This window comes from Cygnus atratus, chromosome 3, assembly GCF_013377495.2.
Source record: "Cygnus atratus isolate AKBS03 ecotype Queensland, Australia chromosome 3, CAtr_DNAZoo_HiC_assembly, whole genome shotgun sequence".
Lineage (NCBI taxonomy): Eukaryota > Metazoa > Chordata > Aves > Anseriformes > Anatidae > Cygnus > Cygnus atratus.
In genome coordinates this window covers 119,729,015-119,745,570 of record NC_066364.1, presented here as the reverse complement: position 1 = coordinate 119,745,570, position 16,556 = coordinate 119,729,015, and the positions used below count along the sequence as shown (strand labels likewise).

The following is a 16,556-nucleotide window of genomic DNA, read 5'->3' as shown; positions in this document are numbered from 1 at the left end:
CTGGAATGTTCTCACACAGGGATGAAAGACTGTGCTTCCTCTTGAAGGCTGCTTCCCAACTTCTCACTTTTTTTTTTTTTTTTGTCAAGACAAAATGTGTTCTCTCCTGTTTTTACTGGATTGCTTGCTTATTTTGAAGTTAGCTAACAGACTTGTTCTCGAAGTTGCGGTGACAAAGATTTGTCTCCAAGTAACAGTTTCTTCCATTTTTAAGACCTGGCAGAAATGCTGTGCCCTGCCAGTTAACACGGTGATTTTTGACTTAAACTAGGTTTCCAGGCTGCATAAGAATAGCTAAAATGGAGCTTTTTAATGGAAGCTGTTGGCAACCCTAGTGATGCAGGGACTCCTGTTCTCCTGTAATGATCGTGGCTTTCTGTATAGATGAAAGCTGGCATCCCCATCTTCTGATGATCTTCTGTACTACTTGCTTTTTTTCTCCTGCTCCCTATTGCTTTTTCTTTCCCAAAGAAATCTATTCGCCTCTGATTTTTTTCACCTGGCACACTTCCACTTCTGTGCTGCTGTGAGAGGCTGTCCATGCTGGAGCTGGGGGGGATGGGTGGCCCCTGGGCTCTGCTGGCAGCTCTGTGCTGCCCAAAGGATGGTGCAAGGGGTCACTGTTGTGTGGCTGGAAGAGGAATGCTCCTTTCATTTCTGCAGTGGGGTACCACTGCCTTCAGAGGAACTGTGCAGCTGGGTTTGAAATTAAAATGGGCATTTTGTCACAGCATGGTAATCCCTTTGGGCTGCCCACAGGGCTTGCTAGGTCTGCTGCCAAGCGCATGTTGCAGAGCGAGCAGGCTGATGTCAGCCAGGTTCGAATTTGTACAGCATAGTCTTTCAGCTTCTGCAAGTTGGCCCTTTGTGCTGCAAGTGAGGGAAGCAGAAGATGCTTGGCTCCACTCTACATAGCGGGAGCAACGTGTGCCAGGCTTTGTGCAAGGAGAGGAGGTCCTGGCATCGGCTGCTGTCTGTCACAGCCCTCCATAATTCGGGCCTGAGCTGAGCAGAATGCTGGGTGCTGTACCATAAGCAGCTGCATGAATACCACTTAACTCAAACCCATGGTGAATTTTATGGAAAACTGGGAATTTCTGTGACAATGCTAATTTATTCCAGCAATTGTTGGTCCGCTCAGTTTTGGTGTTTTTTGAAAAGTAGGTGTGTTTTTTTCTTTTTTGGCACATGATTCAGCCCTGTATTCTCCCTCTTTAGAAAAGGTAATTAATGTGCTGAATTTAAAAGCCTCTGGGCAGACATTTCTTCTGCAAGGTTTAAAAAAACTGTGAAAGAAGCCTCTTCAGGTGCATTTTTTTCCCCATAAGAAAAGCTTTTTCGAAGCTTTCTCAATAAAAGCTTTTTTTAAGCTTCTTTTTTCATTTCTTCTCCAGATGCAGTTTGGGGAGGTAGATGGTTTTCATGGAAGGGCTCCTTTTAGCTGGTGCTGGGCATCTTTCCCACCTGCCTCCAGTTGCAAATCTAAGCTGGGAGCGCAGCCAGGGCCTCCCCAAACTCCCCCTTGCGAGGGAAGTGCAGAAGGACATGGGATGTGGGGAGAGGGCGCAGAAAGCCTGACCGTGAAGCAAAGGCAAGAGGGGTGCTTGCTCATGCCTGCAAGTGAGATTGGAGAATGCACCAAGTGGCTCATCTTGGCTTAATCCCATGCACCATGACTCATTCCTTGGTCCTGCTAATGTTTTGGGAGTAATTTTTTGTGGTGGTTATTGTTCTACAGGACTCCAGGATGGCCTGAATAACGGGCAACCATCGCAGGCAGTGAGCGGGGACAGCAGCAGTGAGCCCCTGGTGTGTGCAGGTGAGGGGATGCTGATGCCAGCAGGGAGCAGGACATGGGCCGGAGGCACCCACCCTGCAGAGGTATCCTCTCCACAGCCATCCAGCCCCTGCACAGCAGAAGAGCCCCTGGGCAGCCTGGCACCAGATGGGTACGTCCTTGCGATCCCTAGCCCGGCGGGGCAGTGCCCGTCACAGAAGTGTCCCCAGGTGTTTTTCTAAGCTACACAGGAGAGCTGGCTCTGCTCCCTTGCTGTGCTCCAACAGAGCCTTGACAGTGCTAGCATCGCTGCATCTTGTGCCCTGAAGGCAATCACTCTTGCACGCTGCTTTTCCTGACCACAACAGAAATAGTGAAGGCTTTGCTACCAGCTCATGTACCTCCCTCCCCTTGTTGCGTTCCCCACTTGTATGCCACTGGTGCTGGGCTTCCTTGCCTTTGGGCTGGCCTTGCTTGTATGTGAAATGCGCCCAGCCGAAGTGGCTGTAGTGGTGCAGGGCTTGCTAGGAGGCCTGCAGGCTGAATGAGGAGTGGTGGCTGTGGGCTGGGGAGAGAACACATACGGAGGAAAACAGTATGCTCACCCATGGAGGGTGAGGAAATACTTATTTTGCAGTGTTTTTTTCCTTGTTTGTTTGTATCTTTTTGATCTGTTTAGCACGTCTGTTCTTCCTGTATTCATGTTCACATTGCATTAGGTGCTGATTTCAATATCAGTCTGTTTTTTAATAGATGCCAGTTGAGCAGAAGCTAATGGGCACCAGTATACACTTGTGTAACTTCACCATTTCACATTTGCATCAGACTGTTGCTTGCTATAGAAACATCATCTAATTTACATCTAAATAGCTTTTACCCAGTTTTTCTTTTGTATAACACCTGTTAATCATAACACTTTGCAGAGAAGTTGCATAGAGTGCTTGCCTTTGCTGGAGAAGTCATAGCTGAGCGGTGGTAATTTAACCTTTTGTTCTCTCTGTAGATGCTAGCGATGCCTAGTTGTTCATGAACTGATGAAAAATATTATGCAATGCTCTTGAAGCCCGGCTAAATTATAAGAAAGGTTTCACTGTTTGCATTATCTGTGGAGCATGACTAAAACCAGAATGTGAATGTTTCCTCTCACATTATGCTGAGCTGAATACCTGTTTCCCAAGGCCATGCAAGTGTGATCTCCACTTCTGTGTGTTTCTGCATAAGAGATACAAATTTTAATTTGTTTTACCTGAAAACTAAAATGCAGATAAAATTTCAGAAATAGCAGGCATGAAAGATGCTGTGGAGCAATACGTAGCCTCTACATTATTGAATTGATAACCAATTGCTTTTAAAGTCCATCCCTCCAATGTACTCGAAATTCAGTGCATGTTCCTGAGTCCTGCAAAATAATTTATGAGCTGAAAGTCTTGGAGAAAACTTTCCCAGTAATTAGCAGGTGAACTTCAATTACGTAAATAACAAGCTATGCAGACAGTTTTGAGGTCATTGCTCTCTCCACAGGCAAAATCCTTGTTCCAAGATAGGAAGTCCCAAGTTTTAGGTTTTTGGTGAAAGTTCCTTTCTTCTTTCCTTACTTTAGAGACATTGTTTTAATAAGCTCTTTTTTGGGGAAAAAAAAAAAAGTTTGTTCCCCCAGAAGAAATGTTTGTATGTTGTATTTTACTTCAGAATTAATTTTTTTTCCAGTCTAGTTTCAGCCTGTCTCTCCCAGCTGGAAAAACAGTGATCTCATGATAATGCTGTCAGATGGCTAATGCTGTCAGGTGGCCAAGGAGAGATGATGCTGCTGGGAAGGGTCTCCTAGGGCAGTCTCTGAGACTGGGTTACAGCCCACAGTGGGGTGATGTGACTGCTGTCATAGTCACTGAGGATGGGGGTTCTGCCGAATCACGGCTGTGTTGGGGCGCTGCGGGGCAGGTGTGCTGACTGGAGGCTGTGTGCACGCCTCTCTCAGCTGGTGTCCTCCGCTCCAGCCCATGGTGCCTGGCAGGTACTGGTCCTACAGGGGACTTGCTGGGGCCGCCCCCAACTCTCCCTGTGGTGGGCACCTACCCCACTGCCTCCATGTCCTTTTGGCATTCCTCAGGGCACCCAGTGCTTTATTCAAGGGCTTAAAAATGGGGAGCAGGAGGGGGGAAAGGGTCTCTGAGAATTAGCGCGTGGAAAGATGATGACTATTTTAAGGCTGGTGTTGAAGGGGTGGAAAAAGACAGAGCTTATGCCTGTGCTGCTTCAGCTGCATTGAAGAGGACTTAGCACAGATGGATTGTGCATTACAAAATGTAACACATAATTCAAGCTGTCAGCTTAATCAGACTGTTTCCAGGAAGCAACCTGTAAAAGAGAAGGACCTCTTGCTTGCTGACCTCTGATCCGTAGCCTGCTGCAGATTGTCATACATTTTGTTTTTTCTTTATGTTGGTGTCCCTTCCTTCCCCTTCCCTTTTTATTATTGTATCCCTCTCGAGTGGCACCCTGGAAGGACCACCCAGGGGGAGGGAGACAATAGGAAACAAGCCGACCGCTGAAATACAGGTTTTGTAAGACTTTGGGGGAAGAAAAAGCACTGTTTAACTGCATATGCTATTTCCCTGGTATTGTTTTGCTGATCAAATGTCTAGGAAACTCCATGCAATGCAGGGCAGCTCCTACTCAAATGCTCACTGTTGCCAAACAGTCTGATGGAAAACAAAACTTTGGTATATCTTAGCATAATTACAAACATAACGTGAGCTGTGGCGCAAAGCGTTTTTCAGTTGGTAAAGCAAGGTTGGCTGTATAAATATCAGCTTCCCCACAAAAACCCGTGTGTGTGGATGGGCCCCGTGGGCTGGTGGAGACCTGGGCTGGAAAGTGCCACACAAAGCGGGCAGCCTGGCCACGGGGTGAGCAGCCACTGCACCCCCAAAGGCTTTGCCTGCTTTGTTTCAGGGTGAGGAGACCTGGTTCTGACGCAGTGCCTCGGCATTGCTGTCCTGGGCAGTGAATGGGAGTGCTGCAGAAAATGCAAGGAGGAAGATTAGCTGGCATCTGGCCATCTAAGGAAAATAGTGGAGTTTTAGGAAAACAGAATATTTCCCAAGGTGGCATGTCGCCTTTCCCAGTTTTGTGTGCTTGTGCATTTTTTTACAATGCATCAAAGAAAATTTGGTTCAAAAAATCAAGCTGATCTCTTTCAACCTTTTGAAACCACCTCTAAATTTAGTGTTATTACACTGACCATTTTTCTCAGGCGTTCTTTCCTTTTTGGCATATTCTTTTTGACTTTGAGATATCTACATTTCCCAACAGCTGGAGAGAAAAGGCTAGGAATGCAAGAGCTGTCTGGCTTCTCAGCTGGGAATAAGCAGAATGTGCAGAAAAGACTTCTTTCTAAAAGAAAGTCTTTTAATCAGGATTTGCAACAAAGGCAAAGCTGGCTGTTGCCTGTTGTTGAGCTTCAGGACATAGTGTTGGTTTGCTGTGTGCGCTTATCGTGCCTTGTCCCACCACTGTCTCTGGTTTGTGGGGAGACCAGTTTGGCTGCAGCTCTCCCATGCACAGGCTTTTCCTAGAACTGGTGTTGTGGTTTAACCCGGTTGGCAGCTAAACACCACACAGCTGTTTGCTCACCCTCCCCCCTCCCTCTCTGGGATGGGGAGGAGAAACAGGAAAGTGAATCCTGTGAGTTGAGATAGACAGTTTAAGACAGGAAAATAATAATAATAATGGTAATAGTACTACTAATAATAACGTGTACGAAACAAGTGATGCACAATGCAATTGCTCACCACCCGCTGACCGATGCCCAGCCTATCCCCGAGCAGCCGGCACCCCCCACCCCAGCTAGCCACCCCTATGTATTGTTTAGCGTGATGTCAGATGGTGTGGAATACCCCTTTGGCCAGTTTGGGTCAGCTGTCCTGGGTCTGTCCCCTCCCAGCTCCTGCTGCACCCCTAGCCTGCTCGCTAGCAGGACAGAGCGAGAAGCTGAAAAGTCCTTGGCTTGGTGTAAGCACTGCTCTGCAACAATTAAAGCATCAGCATGTTATCAGCACTCTTCTCATCCTAATCCGAAACATAGCACCCTACCAGCTACTAGGAGAAAATTAACTCTATCCTAACGGAAACCAGGACATCTGGTCTCCAAAATACAGTTTCTTTTGAAAGCTGTGAGCCTCTGTACACAAAAGGGAATGTGGATGCAAATAGGAAGGCTTTGCTGGGGGTTTGCAACTTTTTTTTTTCTCCAGAGCCCATCACCTGGGTTTTGCTGCTTGGAAGAACTAAGTGAGGGTGTTTATTTTTATAACTTGCATGGCAGAAATGTGTTTTAAAACGTCCCTGACAGGTTCCTGCAAGGAACCTGGTCTGCACCCTGCAGGTCTGCACCCTGCTCCCTGTCGCTTGTTCCTGGTTGCTCTGTTGTGCACCCAGCCACAGCAATCATGGGCATCTCACTGCTGGTGACATGCATGGTGCAGATTGAGCTCTGCAGGAGCTGCCTGTCAGAGCCGGCCTCTTCATGCTCACATTTATATGTGGCCAGCTCACAGAGCAGCAGGCTCCTGCAGGCAAGCACCTGGGAAGCCTCCCTATGCTTCCATGGCTTCAGTGTCATTGTTGAGCTGAAACGTGGCACTCAGAATCATGTACCCAATTATTTTAACAAATGCTTGTGCCTAAACTATATATCGCCTTTTGCAGCCCTGCTTTGCAGATCGTGCCTGTGAAATAAATCCTTGTTTCCGTGAGGGAGAGCGTCCCCTTAAAGTGGCTAATAATGCTTTGCTGGGGTACAGAATAACAACTAGAAAAATCCTTTCTTTGAGGTAAAGGAGGAAAAAGAGTCACCAAACCCTTTATGTTAACAAAAGCGGGACCAGATAACCCAGGCTGTCACTCAATGGCAATGGGCTCCTAATTGCAAGAGCTGGGAGGAGCTTTGTGGTTTTACTTAAAATTAAATGTCAGCCTTCTTAAGCTAGGATTTTCATAAACGCTTAATTGTTGGAGGATTTCTGGGGAGTTACGAGGAAGGGTTTACAGGACTTGGCCACGCAGCCCACCATTACGAATGGGTTTCAGCATCACAATTGCTTTGGCCACAGCAGATGCAGAGATGCCTGGCCAAGGTGCTGTTTCAGCTTTACCTATCGTGATGTTTCTACCCTTACCGTTTGCCTAACCAAACCCTTGCAAAGACCTGGTCATGGGCATGCTGCTTTTGGCTGTCCCACTGGTTATCCCATTAGCCAAGGGCTGTATGACAGGCCTTGCATCTACCCCTCTTCTGGCTGTCTCTCTGGTCTTCAAATAGATATCTCACATCGCACCTGCTTTATTTTGCAGCTTTTGTAGTCAGGCCAACAGCCTGAAAGAAGACCTTGAAGCTGGAGAAGCAGCTGTCTGTCATCAGCCGAAGGCATTGCTGCAGAGCCTGTGGGGTGGCCACCCCCTCCCTGGGAACATACTGTGTGCTGCCCGTGGGGCTGCGGAGCAGAGCAGGTACATGGGGACCAGCCTTCTCTGGGGGACTGGCGTCCTCCTTTCCGCTCTCTTCTTTCTTGTGTGCATGCCACAAGGACAAATGAGAGGTGATTTTTAAGGTCTCTTTAGTGCAGCAATGAAAACGTTTTCCATTCTCTGTTACTTACCTTCTGCCTAGTCCCCTGTGTTAAGCAACGCTGGAGTGTTGGCAGGATCAGGCACCTCTCAGCACTGAGGAGAGCTCTGTAACTGCCTAGCATTCCTTCCAGGGCAGATGTGCCTTTGAGTTCTGTGTGTTATTGTTCCTGATGGCTGCCTTTGCCTGACCTGGCTTGTCACAGTCTGTCCAAGTCAAAAGTGACTTATTTGCTTTTGATGCTTTTACAAGCAAAAATAAGGAAGTGTATGCTGTGAGTTAAGGGCAAAAGGGGCTGCACGTTTTCCTACTGCATACTGACCTGCCTCTCCAGCCCCAAACAAGCAGACGGGCAGGGTGGTTCCCGTCTGAGCACTGCAGGCTCTGAGCCTTGCCTTTGGTTGTGTTCCCTAGGCCGGACCTGCCACAGGATGTGGATGTACTGCAGGCTCCCCTGAGCAGCCCCATGTCATTCATGGCAGGGCACTGCCCTCTGCTCACGGAAGAGGTGGTGGCGATGTTTGAAAACCTGCTGGTTTCAGGGAAGGAAGTGCCAGATGACCAGGTTGGTTTTGGTGTCCATCCGTCTGTTTGGCTCGGGTCACTTGCAGCTGCTGCTCACCACAGTTGGGCTGCACCGAGCTCCCCAATGGCTCTGTTTAGTAGAAAAAATTCCCACAGCTCACTTGTAGCATGTTGCATGTCTGTGATAACACATGCTGGGGTTTTCCACTGTGCTTGGCAAGTTTGGTAAATGCTCACTCTTTTCCCTGCCTGGGGTTTTTAAAGAGGGAATTGTACAACGGTGCAGTGATTAGTGGGTCCTCCCCAGTGTGCTGGCTTATTGTAGGCAGAGTGAAATAGAGAAACTGCTAAAACAGGTATTTCTTAAGGTAGGATGTTCTCCTGCTGCAATTCTTATAACTCACATGATGTATTTGACTTTTTCCTGTTTTGCTCTTTCTGTGTTTGGAAGAAAAACCTGAATTCTCCAGAAAATGAGGTACTGGAGGCCACGGGGCACTGAAGAACTGGGTAACCACAAAATGCATGACCAGAAATTGTTGTTTCTCAGGATCTCTGTCCCCTTTAGCATGCTTTCTTCTAGTTGACATTGGTCAATGTGGGCATTTTAATGTCCTGTAAGAACAATATAATATCTAAATCAACAGTGCCGAGAGACTAAATTGCACCGTTAAAGTGCAGCATGCCCTGCCTGCACCTCTAACACTACCCAGTACCTGGGTCCTGGGGAAGGACGAGCAATTAGTGCTCATTTATCAGCCCTTGAAATTGCTTGAAAGTGGATAAGAAGAGAACAGGCTTTCTGTGAGTCTCAGGACACAGGCGTAGGTACAGCGTATTGCCCCGTGAAGCAAGCAGCCCTCTAAGGTCTTCAGAGGTGCCTGCTCTACCCTTCAGATCTGTTATTGATTTAAAGAAGCTAAAGAAGCTCATGCTTGCTGTGATGCAAGTTTATCACAAGGCTTAATCATCTGTCTTTCTCTGTGACTTAATAGCTTTTTATCAAGCGTGATGGTGGTTTTTTTCCTTTTTAAAAAAAAAGAAACTGAATTGTCTGGTATGCTAAATATGCAGAGGATTTTACAGATAGCAACATGTTTGTCCTTTTTAAACTTTAACATGAAAGATTATAAGCAAACTCTACAAATTTTGTAGGAGTTATTTTTCCTTATGTACAAATGACAGGGAAAGAGGAAAAAAGTATATACACACATATATATGCATGTATGAACATATATGTAATACCACCAGAGCAAAAATATTTGTTAAAGTTCTTTCCCCTCTAATTTTTAGTGAGAAATTAAAAAGCAGTTTAGGCTATATTTTGGTTTTAATATTTGATAGAAATAATGATAATGTAATGTTTTAGTTAATTATACACTTTCAATGATAGCCAAGGTAACTTCTTTTTCTGTCTGTGGATTGTATTCTGCCTTAAAACATTCAGTCTTAAAAAAGATGAACAAGGAATGTGTCCTTGCACTGGTGGCAGATAAATACTGTACATAAATTTACAGTTGTATATAAAGACTTGTACCAAGTCAAATCTCAGTAACGCTGGCTTTATGGGTGAATATAAGCAGTAACAATCTGCTTATTGCTACTTTTTACTATGGCCTATGTATATGCATTTAACACTTATTTTTCCATTTAAAAGAATCCATTCACTTAAGTGTAATCCCAGGATTCATTTTATGCTTTGAAACACCTGACTTCCAAGCAGGCTGCACAGAACAGTAGCAATATAAATTACTCCATATATATTTATCTTATAATATTTTTATTATATATAATTGTGTGCAGGAACAGTTGCTTTACCATGAAGATGTATGTAATGTAGTTGTGAACTCATTAGGAACTCATTAGCCATCTGTACCTGGGGTTCTTAATCATTTGTGACTTCAAAGCTTGGATTTTGGGTGAGTCTGGCTCATGTAGGGACAGCCACAGCAAGCTGGCTTCCTCAGAGTTCTTCCAGAGAAATTAGCAGAAACATGCTGCTAAATGGCAATGAATTCCCAGGGTAAAGACTTCCCCATCCTACTAATAATTGAAGACTTTCATTATATTCAGAAAAGGAGACATAAAATCCCTGGTTTTTGCTGCTGGAGTAGCAGCTTGCTTTCCTTGTTTTTGTGTGAAGTCTTCCCCTATGTAAGTTCAGTAGGAGAAAAAAAAAACCACAACAATATGTCCATTAAAGTTATTTGCTTGAGACTCAAAAAGTTGCCATTCAGGGCTCCCAAATAAATATGGGATTATTGAAGAATGGAGGGGGTGAAACTTTCTTGAGAGTCCAAAATAGCTTTGGACTTGAAGTCACTCCAGTCTCTCACGTAAGCATAGATAAATTAAGTTACAACAGTTGGGATTATCTCTGAGGTGCTGGCTTACTTAGTGTTTAAAAGCTAATTTAATAATTAGATAATTAGAGTAAAAAAAAAGTGGACTTGTAGAGTCAAATCCATGCTTTGTGACACAAAATAAAAACAAAAGAATGCCCTACAAGTTTAAAAAAAAAAAAGACAGGAAGGATGCCCCCAAAGCCTTTGCTGCTCCTTGTGGAATAATAAATGCCAGAAAGAATGTTTTCTTCTACTCTTAGAGTCTGATAAAGCAACATCCTTGGATGACAGCTGAAGTAATGCTTGTGTTTTTTTAAAAAAAAAAAGCTAGCTTTTAACTTGGCTATGTTTACACTAAAGTCAGCTCCCTATAAAGATGTCTGCTTCCCACCTAATTTTTTCATCATCAAAAGTGACGTTTAATTAACAGAGGACAAAATAGTGCTGCTACAGGGATCTGCACGTGAGGACAGGAGAGAATAAACTTGATAAATGTGTAGCGATAATACAGACTAAATTCTGAATTGAGCCCAAAGGAAGCCAGTGATGGATCAGGTTCTTTGGTTTCAGATTCACTTACCTCGGTGATGTTTTGCTGTAGCTATTGCTGACAATATGCGTTAATTTGCCTTATTGCTGTGACTGAAATGGAGAAGGAAAGACTTTTTTCATTCTATTGCTGTTGTAGCGTGTGCCATCTACCCTTACGTTTTGCTTACAGTGAATGCATAAGGCACAAAATAAGGACGGTTTCCAGAAAACATAGCGGTTAAAAGAATAATTCAAAGTTTGTGTTACTTGAAGGCAGAATGCAATTGCTAGGCTAGCACTGATTTAACTCAGAGGTAATTCAACATATAACAGAAATACCCTGGAAACAGATTACTCTGTGAAGTATAGATTAGCCTAAATGTATGTTGGAAAATGCTGCTGCTTGAGACTCAGGATAATAGGGCTGTGGTTATTTTTATTTTTTAATACTGCAGGCTCCACTGCTGTTGAGAGAGGTCCTTCCAGAAGAAGAGTGTGGAGATAGGTCATCTATTCAGAGTAATGAATCATCTTACAGCTCGCCATCGATCCCAAATGATGGTAGGAAAATAAAGCAGGCAAAACATGCTCCCCGGCTTGATGGCACAGGAAAGCAAGGTAACAAGTGCTAAAAGGTCTGCCTGTGTGCTCCCAAGTTACTGCTGTGCTCTGCTGCAAGGTACAAATGTGTTTTCCATCCAAATCTGCTGGGGACGGTTACAGCTACTGGCAAACTAATATATTTATAATGAACTTCCAGTGATTTTTCCTAAACATCTCCATGTTGTTTGCCACTCTTGTTACTTCTTAAAATGAATACTACCTATTGTGACTCTTTCCTTTCTGTAGAAGATCAGATGTTGTGGTAATTATTGAAACAGGATCTATATGCATATATGTATTTTAAAAATGTTAGTTTAGAAATTGTGTGATATCTTAGCTGTGTTTTATTATGAAGCCAGAGTGCAGAACATGTTTTCCAAAGTAAGAGTGTTGATGCTAAGAAAGGTGTGCAGTGCCATTTCAGAGCTTAGAAGGTGGATGTTAGTGAAAATCCAGTTAATTTCTTTAGATAAGGAAGTAATAGATTAGTCCAGTGTAATAACTGGTGACGGCAACTTGCTCAGCCTGCTCTCATAGCATCCCTTACATCAAAGTCCAGAAGAGACAGGCAATTAAGTTGCAATGCTCTTTACACAGCAAATGTAAACAAACTGACTTAGGCCTTCTAAATCTATGCCACTTTTATCTGTGGAGGAGATGAGGACTTTGATTTAAACTAATTTTCAGTGGTTGGTATGATCTATGCTGTCGCTGTCGGGCTGCTGGACAAGATCGCAGAATTACTGTTGGCTGTTTGTTTCTGAAATCCCATTGGGTCTTAAATTATTTAAGACATTTGGTTAGCTTTTCCTTTTTCTCTGGTAGCTACAGAGACACAGCAGTGCTGCATTCGAGTAAAGTTCACAGTAGGCGCCTCTTTTAAGAACGGTAATGGATAGTTTAGATCAATAAACAAGAGATAACAAAAGTGAGAAATTAAAGGGAGTAGGGCTTAAAAGAAAACAAACCAGTCTGATCGCCACCACTTTGAAATGTGTTTCATTATGGTGTGTTCACATACAGAAGTCACAAGCTGGTGTGAAGATGAGAGCCAGGAAGAAAGCGTGATAAAAAAAGATTCCTATTACAGGTAAAAGTAATGGCTGCATATTAACCTCAAATGCAGTATTCAACTTTATTATATAATCAAAACATGGCATTTTAGGGGCTTGGGTCCACTAAGAGTGAGTAAATTCAACTACTACGTACCGAGCACAAAGATTAAATGCAAGATCATAAGATCATAAAGTACACGCTCATGTTAATGTAAACCAAGATGGAAAATAACAGTGCCTATTTAATTCCTTGTAATCATGTTACACATTTAAACCATGTGAATATCCCATCATTTAGCCTTTCAGGTCCTAGTATCAGTGTTACAAAGGTCAGTCTCCGTGGGGAAGATCCAGTAATTATACGGCAAACTACAGATGTTTCTGATTTGATTCTTTTCTTTTCTCTAGTAATTGAATGTGTATCATTAGAATAAGCGCAAGGAAAAATCCCGCTAGACAGGAAGCTGTGCTTTTGCCTCTGTTACAAAAGCTGCCTGATAACACCGAATTTTTAGCAATAAGGTTTTATCAAACTGTTCAGATCTCCCTGCAGCAGATGCATTAGGCTTGCTTAGGATCCTGTGATGCTGTTGCTTTTCAGTTGTGAAGTGTCAATAACACATTAGTATTCAGGGCAGAGCTCTTCGCAATAAGTCTCAATTTTCTTTTGCCTGATTTTGCAAAGTGGTGGGCTGCTTCGTTATAAATTTTGATGTTTGGCTAAATATTTATTTATGCAGGTGTGTACTCTGACAAAAAGGTGCGAGGGCATCTGTTGCATGTGCTGTTCTTGTCTGCTCTTTTATGGCTTAAAAATAGCCTGTCTTTCTGAGTGCAATTCATTTCTCTATAGAGATTTTCCTCTGCTGCTTTTTGAGCCTAACTTGCAGCTGAAATACAAAAATTTGCTTCTTGTATTCCCGAATTATACTGCAGCAATAATATTCCTATGTTAGCCACATAAAAGTTAGATTTTTTTTGAGGTTTTGAGAGTAGAATGCTTTCCTTTTTCCTGCTGCTTAAAATGTCCTTCACTTGCACACAGCAATGTATTTCAGAATGTAACTGGCACTGATTTTTTTTCTCAGACGAATTAAAAGCACACAAATTACAAGCCACTTAAATGTTTTTCATGAAATAAATCACACTTGTCATTTGGAAATTCATCTAAAATTTTGCGGATTTTGTGATAGGTTTAATTTTCTTCGTAATTTAGAAGGATTCAGATTTGAGGATTGCAGTTCAAGCATCATAATCTGTAGACAGTGCTGACCAGAATGATGTAAAGAATGGTTGCTTCCTCCAACTAATGACATCATGGATTTTCTTAATTTGTTGTTTTTTTCTAAGGAGAATGCAAGCTCATGAATGTCTGTAGTTCCCAAGGCTTCTAGTTTGTTTCTCACCCATGCTAGATTTTAGGATATATCAGGACTCTTTTTAGCTATGAAGCGTGGCAGATTTTGCATACAAATGTGTCAGGGAGTTGTCCATTGCAGTTTTGCTGCTGGGGAACCGGCTGGTGTGCTGGCTTCTGGTCTGGGTTGCAGCTAGTCAAAAGCTGAACTGCGTGGACATCCCCTTTCCCTTATCTATCCCATAGCTTTCTCACCAAATGGACCTGCAAATACTAATACTTCCCATTTGTAAAAATGCTGAGAAAATCATACTTCATATTAGAACACCAAGAACAGTAACTTAAGTTAAAAAATCCCTTCCTTCTGAATCTGCTTTATTTACTACTGTTGTCGCAGCACGTTTGCAGTGGCCTGAGTTCTCATTGTGTCTAAGGGTTAGGCTTTTCATATCTCACTTGAAAGCAAGGTCCTCCTTTCAGCTGCGAGTCATCTTCAGTCCATGATCTTCTCCAGGCTTCTCATTCTCTTCTGTCTACTTGCTCTTCCAGCCTGTCACTCTCTGCTTTTTGCTCATCATTACATGCTGCAGACTAGCCCTGGAGCACTGAAATTGTTCAGTGCCCAAAATAGAGGCAGTATCTCTGCACCTTGCTTTTTGGGCTTAAATGACTTTTTTGAGGGTTTGGTTTTCTCTTTTTAGATAGGTTGATATTTAATGTCAGTTAAATACATGACTGGTTTGTTGTACAATTATTTTCTAAGCTTACTGGTTACATTTTTTTCCCAGTACCTACTGCATTCTTTAAGGGCTTTAAGTTTGGATTTAAACATTGGAAGCATTGAGGCTTTGGGGTTTTGATGGACTTCATTGTGAGAGCTGAGTGGATGTACTTCCAAAGGGAAGGAGCAGCTGTGGAGACCAGTGAGCACCTCTCAGGTGTCACTGGTGGGCAGCTCGGATGGGGAGTCCTCTGCCTTCGTGTGTGCTGTATCTCTTCTGGAGATTTTGCCTCTCTTCCTTTCACTAGCACTTCTCTCAACAGTAGACTTCTTTTTTTCCTGTCTTGTTTTTTCATTCAAGGCTGTGGCCAGAGCAGTAGCACCAGCGTGCTGCTGGCTCGGCACTGGGATGTGTGCTGTGGGTCTGGCTGTGCTGCAGTTGCTGCTAGCCTTACTTGAATGAAGGGCAGCTGAAGTTATGGAAGTGGCCCTTGACCTGTCCTGGTCTTTCATATGAGTAGCTCTTGTGTCTAATATGCATATCAAGAGATACTTCCTTTACCTTTGAGTAATCCTAGAGAAAAGAAAAAAAATGGAGGAAGCTGAGAGACTGCCATTCTTGTTAGGGAAATGGGCAGCTGCCTGTGATGGGAAAGCTGCAGGGCCGTGCGTGTCTCGTCTCAGCTCAGCAGGAGCGTCTCATCGTCCTGTGAGGACAGCCAGGTGCTGGCTGGGAGGGTGCTGGGGTGTGAGAAGGGAGTGGGCACCTTGGGTCCTCTGGTGCATCGCCAGCAGAAACCAAAGGATTTTAATCCCTGTTTCTGACAACAAAATGCTTTACCGACTCTGCAGCAATCAGGGCATCCCATGCCTTTTGGTGAGCTTCCAAAGTCTCTGTTTCAGAAGAAAGCACTACACAAAGTTCTCTGCCTGGCTGTTACAGCAGTGCTGGGTGGTGTCTCTCCCCTTTTCTTCTATTCCCATGTGAAGTCTGGTGGTACCTTGCAGAAGGCTGTGTTGTGCTAACTGACCTTAAAAGGACTTTATTTTGTGTAAGGTACCACTCAGCTTAAGTAAAGGTATTGGTATCACCCACAGAGGGGAGAACTTGAGATTTTATTAATAGCAACCTCATTTTTACAAGGTTCTGTGAGAATAGAGGAGTATATGTCTGTTCATTCTAGTTCTCTTCCTGGATGCTTTGTTTTTTATCTTGGAAAGACATGTAGAAGAAATTAAGTGTTCAACTTTTTTGTTATTTCTGAAATAGGTGAATAATGGGAGATAAAGATAAAATCATTTTTTTGGTTTTGCGGATGACTTTAAAAGTCTCGTGAGTAGGAAACTGCTGGTTTTATTGAAGGGGCAGGCTTGTTAAATCTTTAACAAAAACAGATTAAATCAAAGACATAAATGAAAGGTATGGAGACAAATAGATGCTATAGTTAAAAGCATTAGAATAAAAATGGCATTACTTCTCTACTCATCAGGCTTTCATGATGCCTTGGATGTCATGTTCCATCTCCTTTCCAGGTAGAAAATCTCACTTAAAAACAAGGAGGAAAAACCCTCCCAAGAATTAAAAAAAAAAAAAAAAAAAGACCTTTATATAGTGTAAAAAGCCATGAAAAGGCACAAATCCAATTCTGTTTGCCTTTTTAGGTCACCTTTAATGAGCCAGTAATCCTGCCAACACTTTCTCTATGCCCAAGCATCCTTCTTACTTTGAGCTTGAAGGGGGGAAAGGTAACCTGTACATGATTAATAACTGTTGGTTTGTTGTGATCTGACAGAAGTACACTGGGACAATGTAAAAATTGCACGTTTTGTTTATATTAGTTCAAGTTACATTCTCCAGTGGGTGATATTTTACATTGCTTAACATGAAGAAGTTTTGGAAAGACATCCAAGTCCTTTTTTAGTTTTTTAGTTGTGAATTCAGTGTGAAAAATCTTGGTCACTCTTTAAATGGAGGCAGTGACTTTTAGCTAAGTGTTCTCACTGGGATGGCGTGCT

General features: G+C 43.3%; 1 protein-coding gene across 3 annotated transcripts in view; it reads left to right on the top strand.

Annotated features, from left to right (window-relative positions):
- The window catches only part of KIZ (kizuna centrosomal protein), a 50,140-nt gene that overhangs the window by 17,480 nt on the left and 16,104 nt on the right, over positions 1-16,556 (top strand). For 2 of the 3 annotated variants that reach the window (XR_007708109.1, XM_050709973.1), the window contains exons 6-10: positions 1,739-1,949; positions 7,130-7,285; positions 7,818-7,968; positions 11,260-11,422; positions 12,431-12,497. Coding sequence is in view for 2 of the 3 variants with exons in the window: in XM_050709973.1 (XP_050565930.1) it covers positions 1,739-1,949; positions 7,130-7,285; positions 7,818-7,968; positions 11,260-11,422; positions 12,431-12,497 (748 nt within the window). In the remaining variant the exon portion in view is untranslated. The remainder of the gene's footprint in view (positions 1-1,738; positions 1,950-7,129; positions 7,286-7,817; positions 7,969-11,259; positions 11,423-12,430; positions 12,498-16,556) is intronic. The other variant, XM_050709974.1, reaches the window with a different exon arrangement.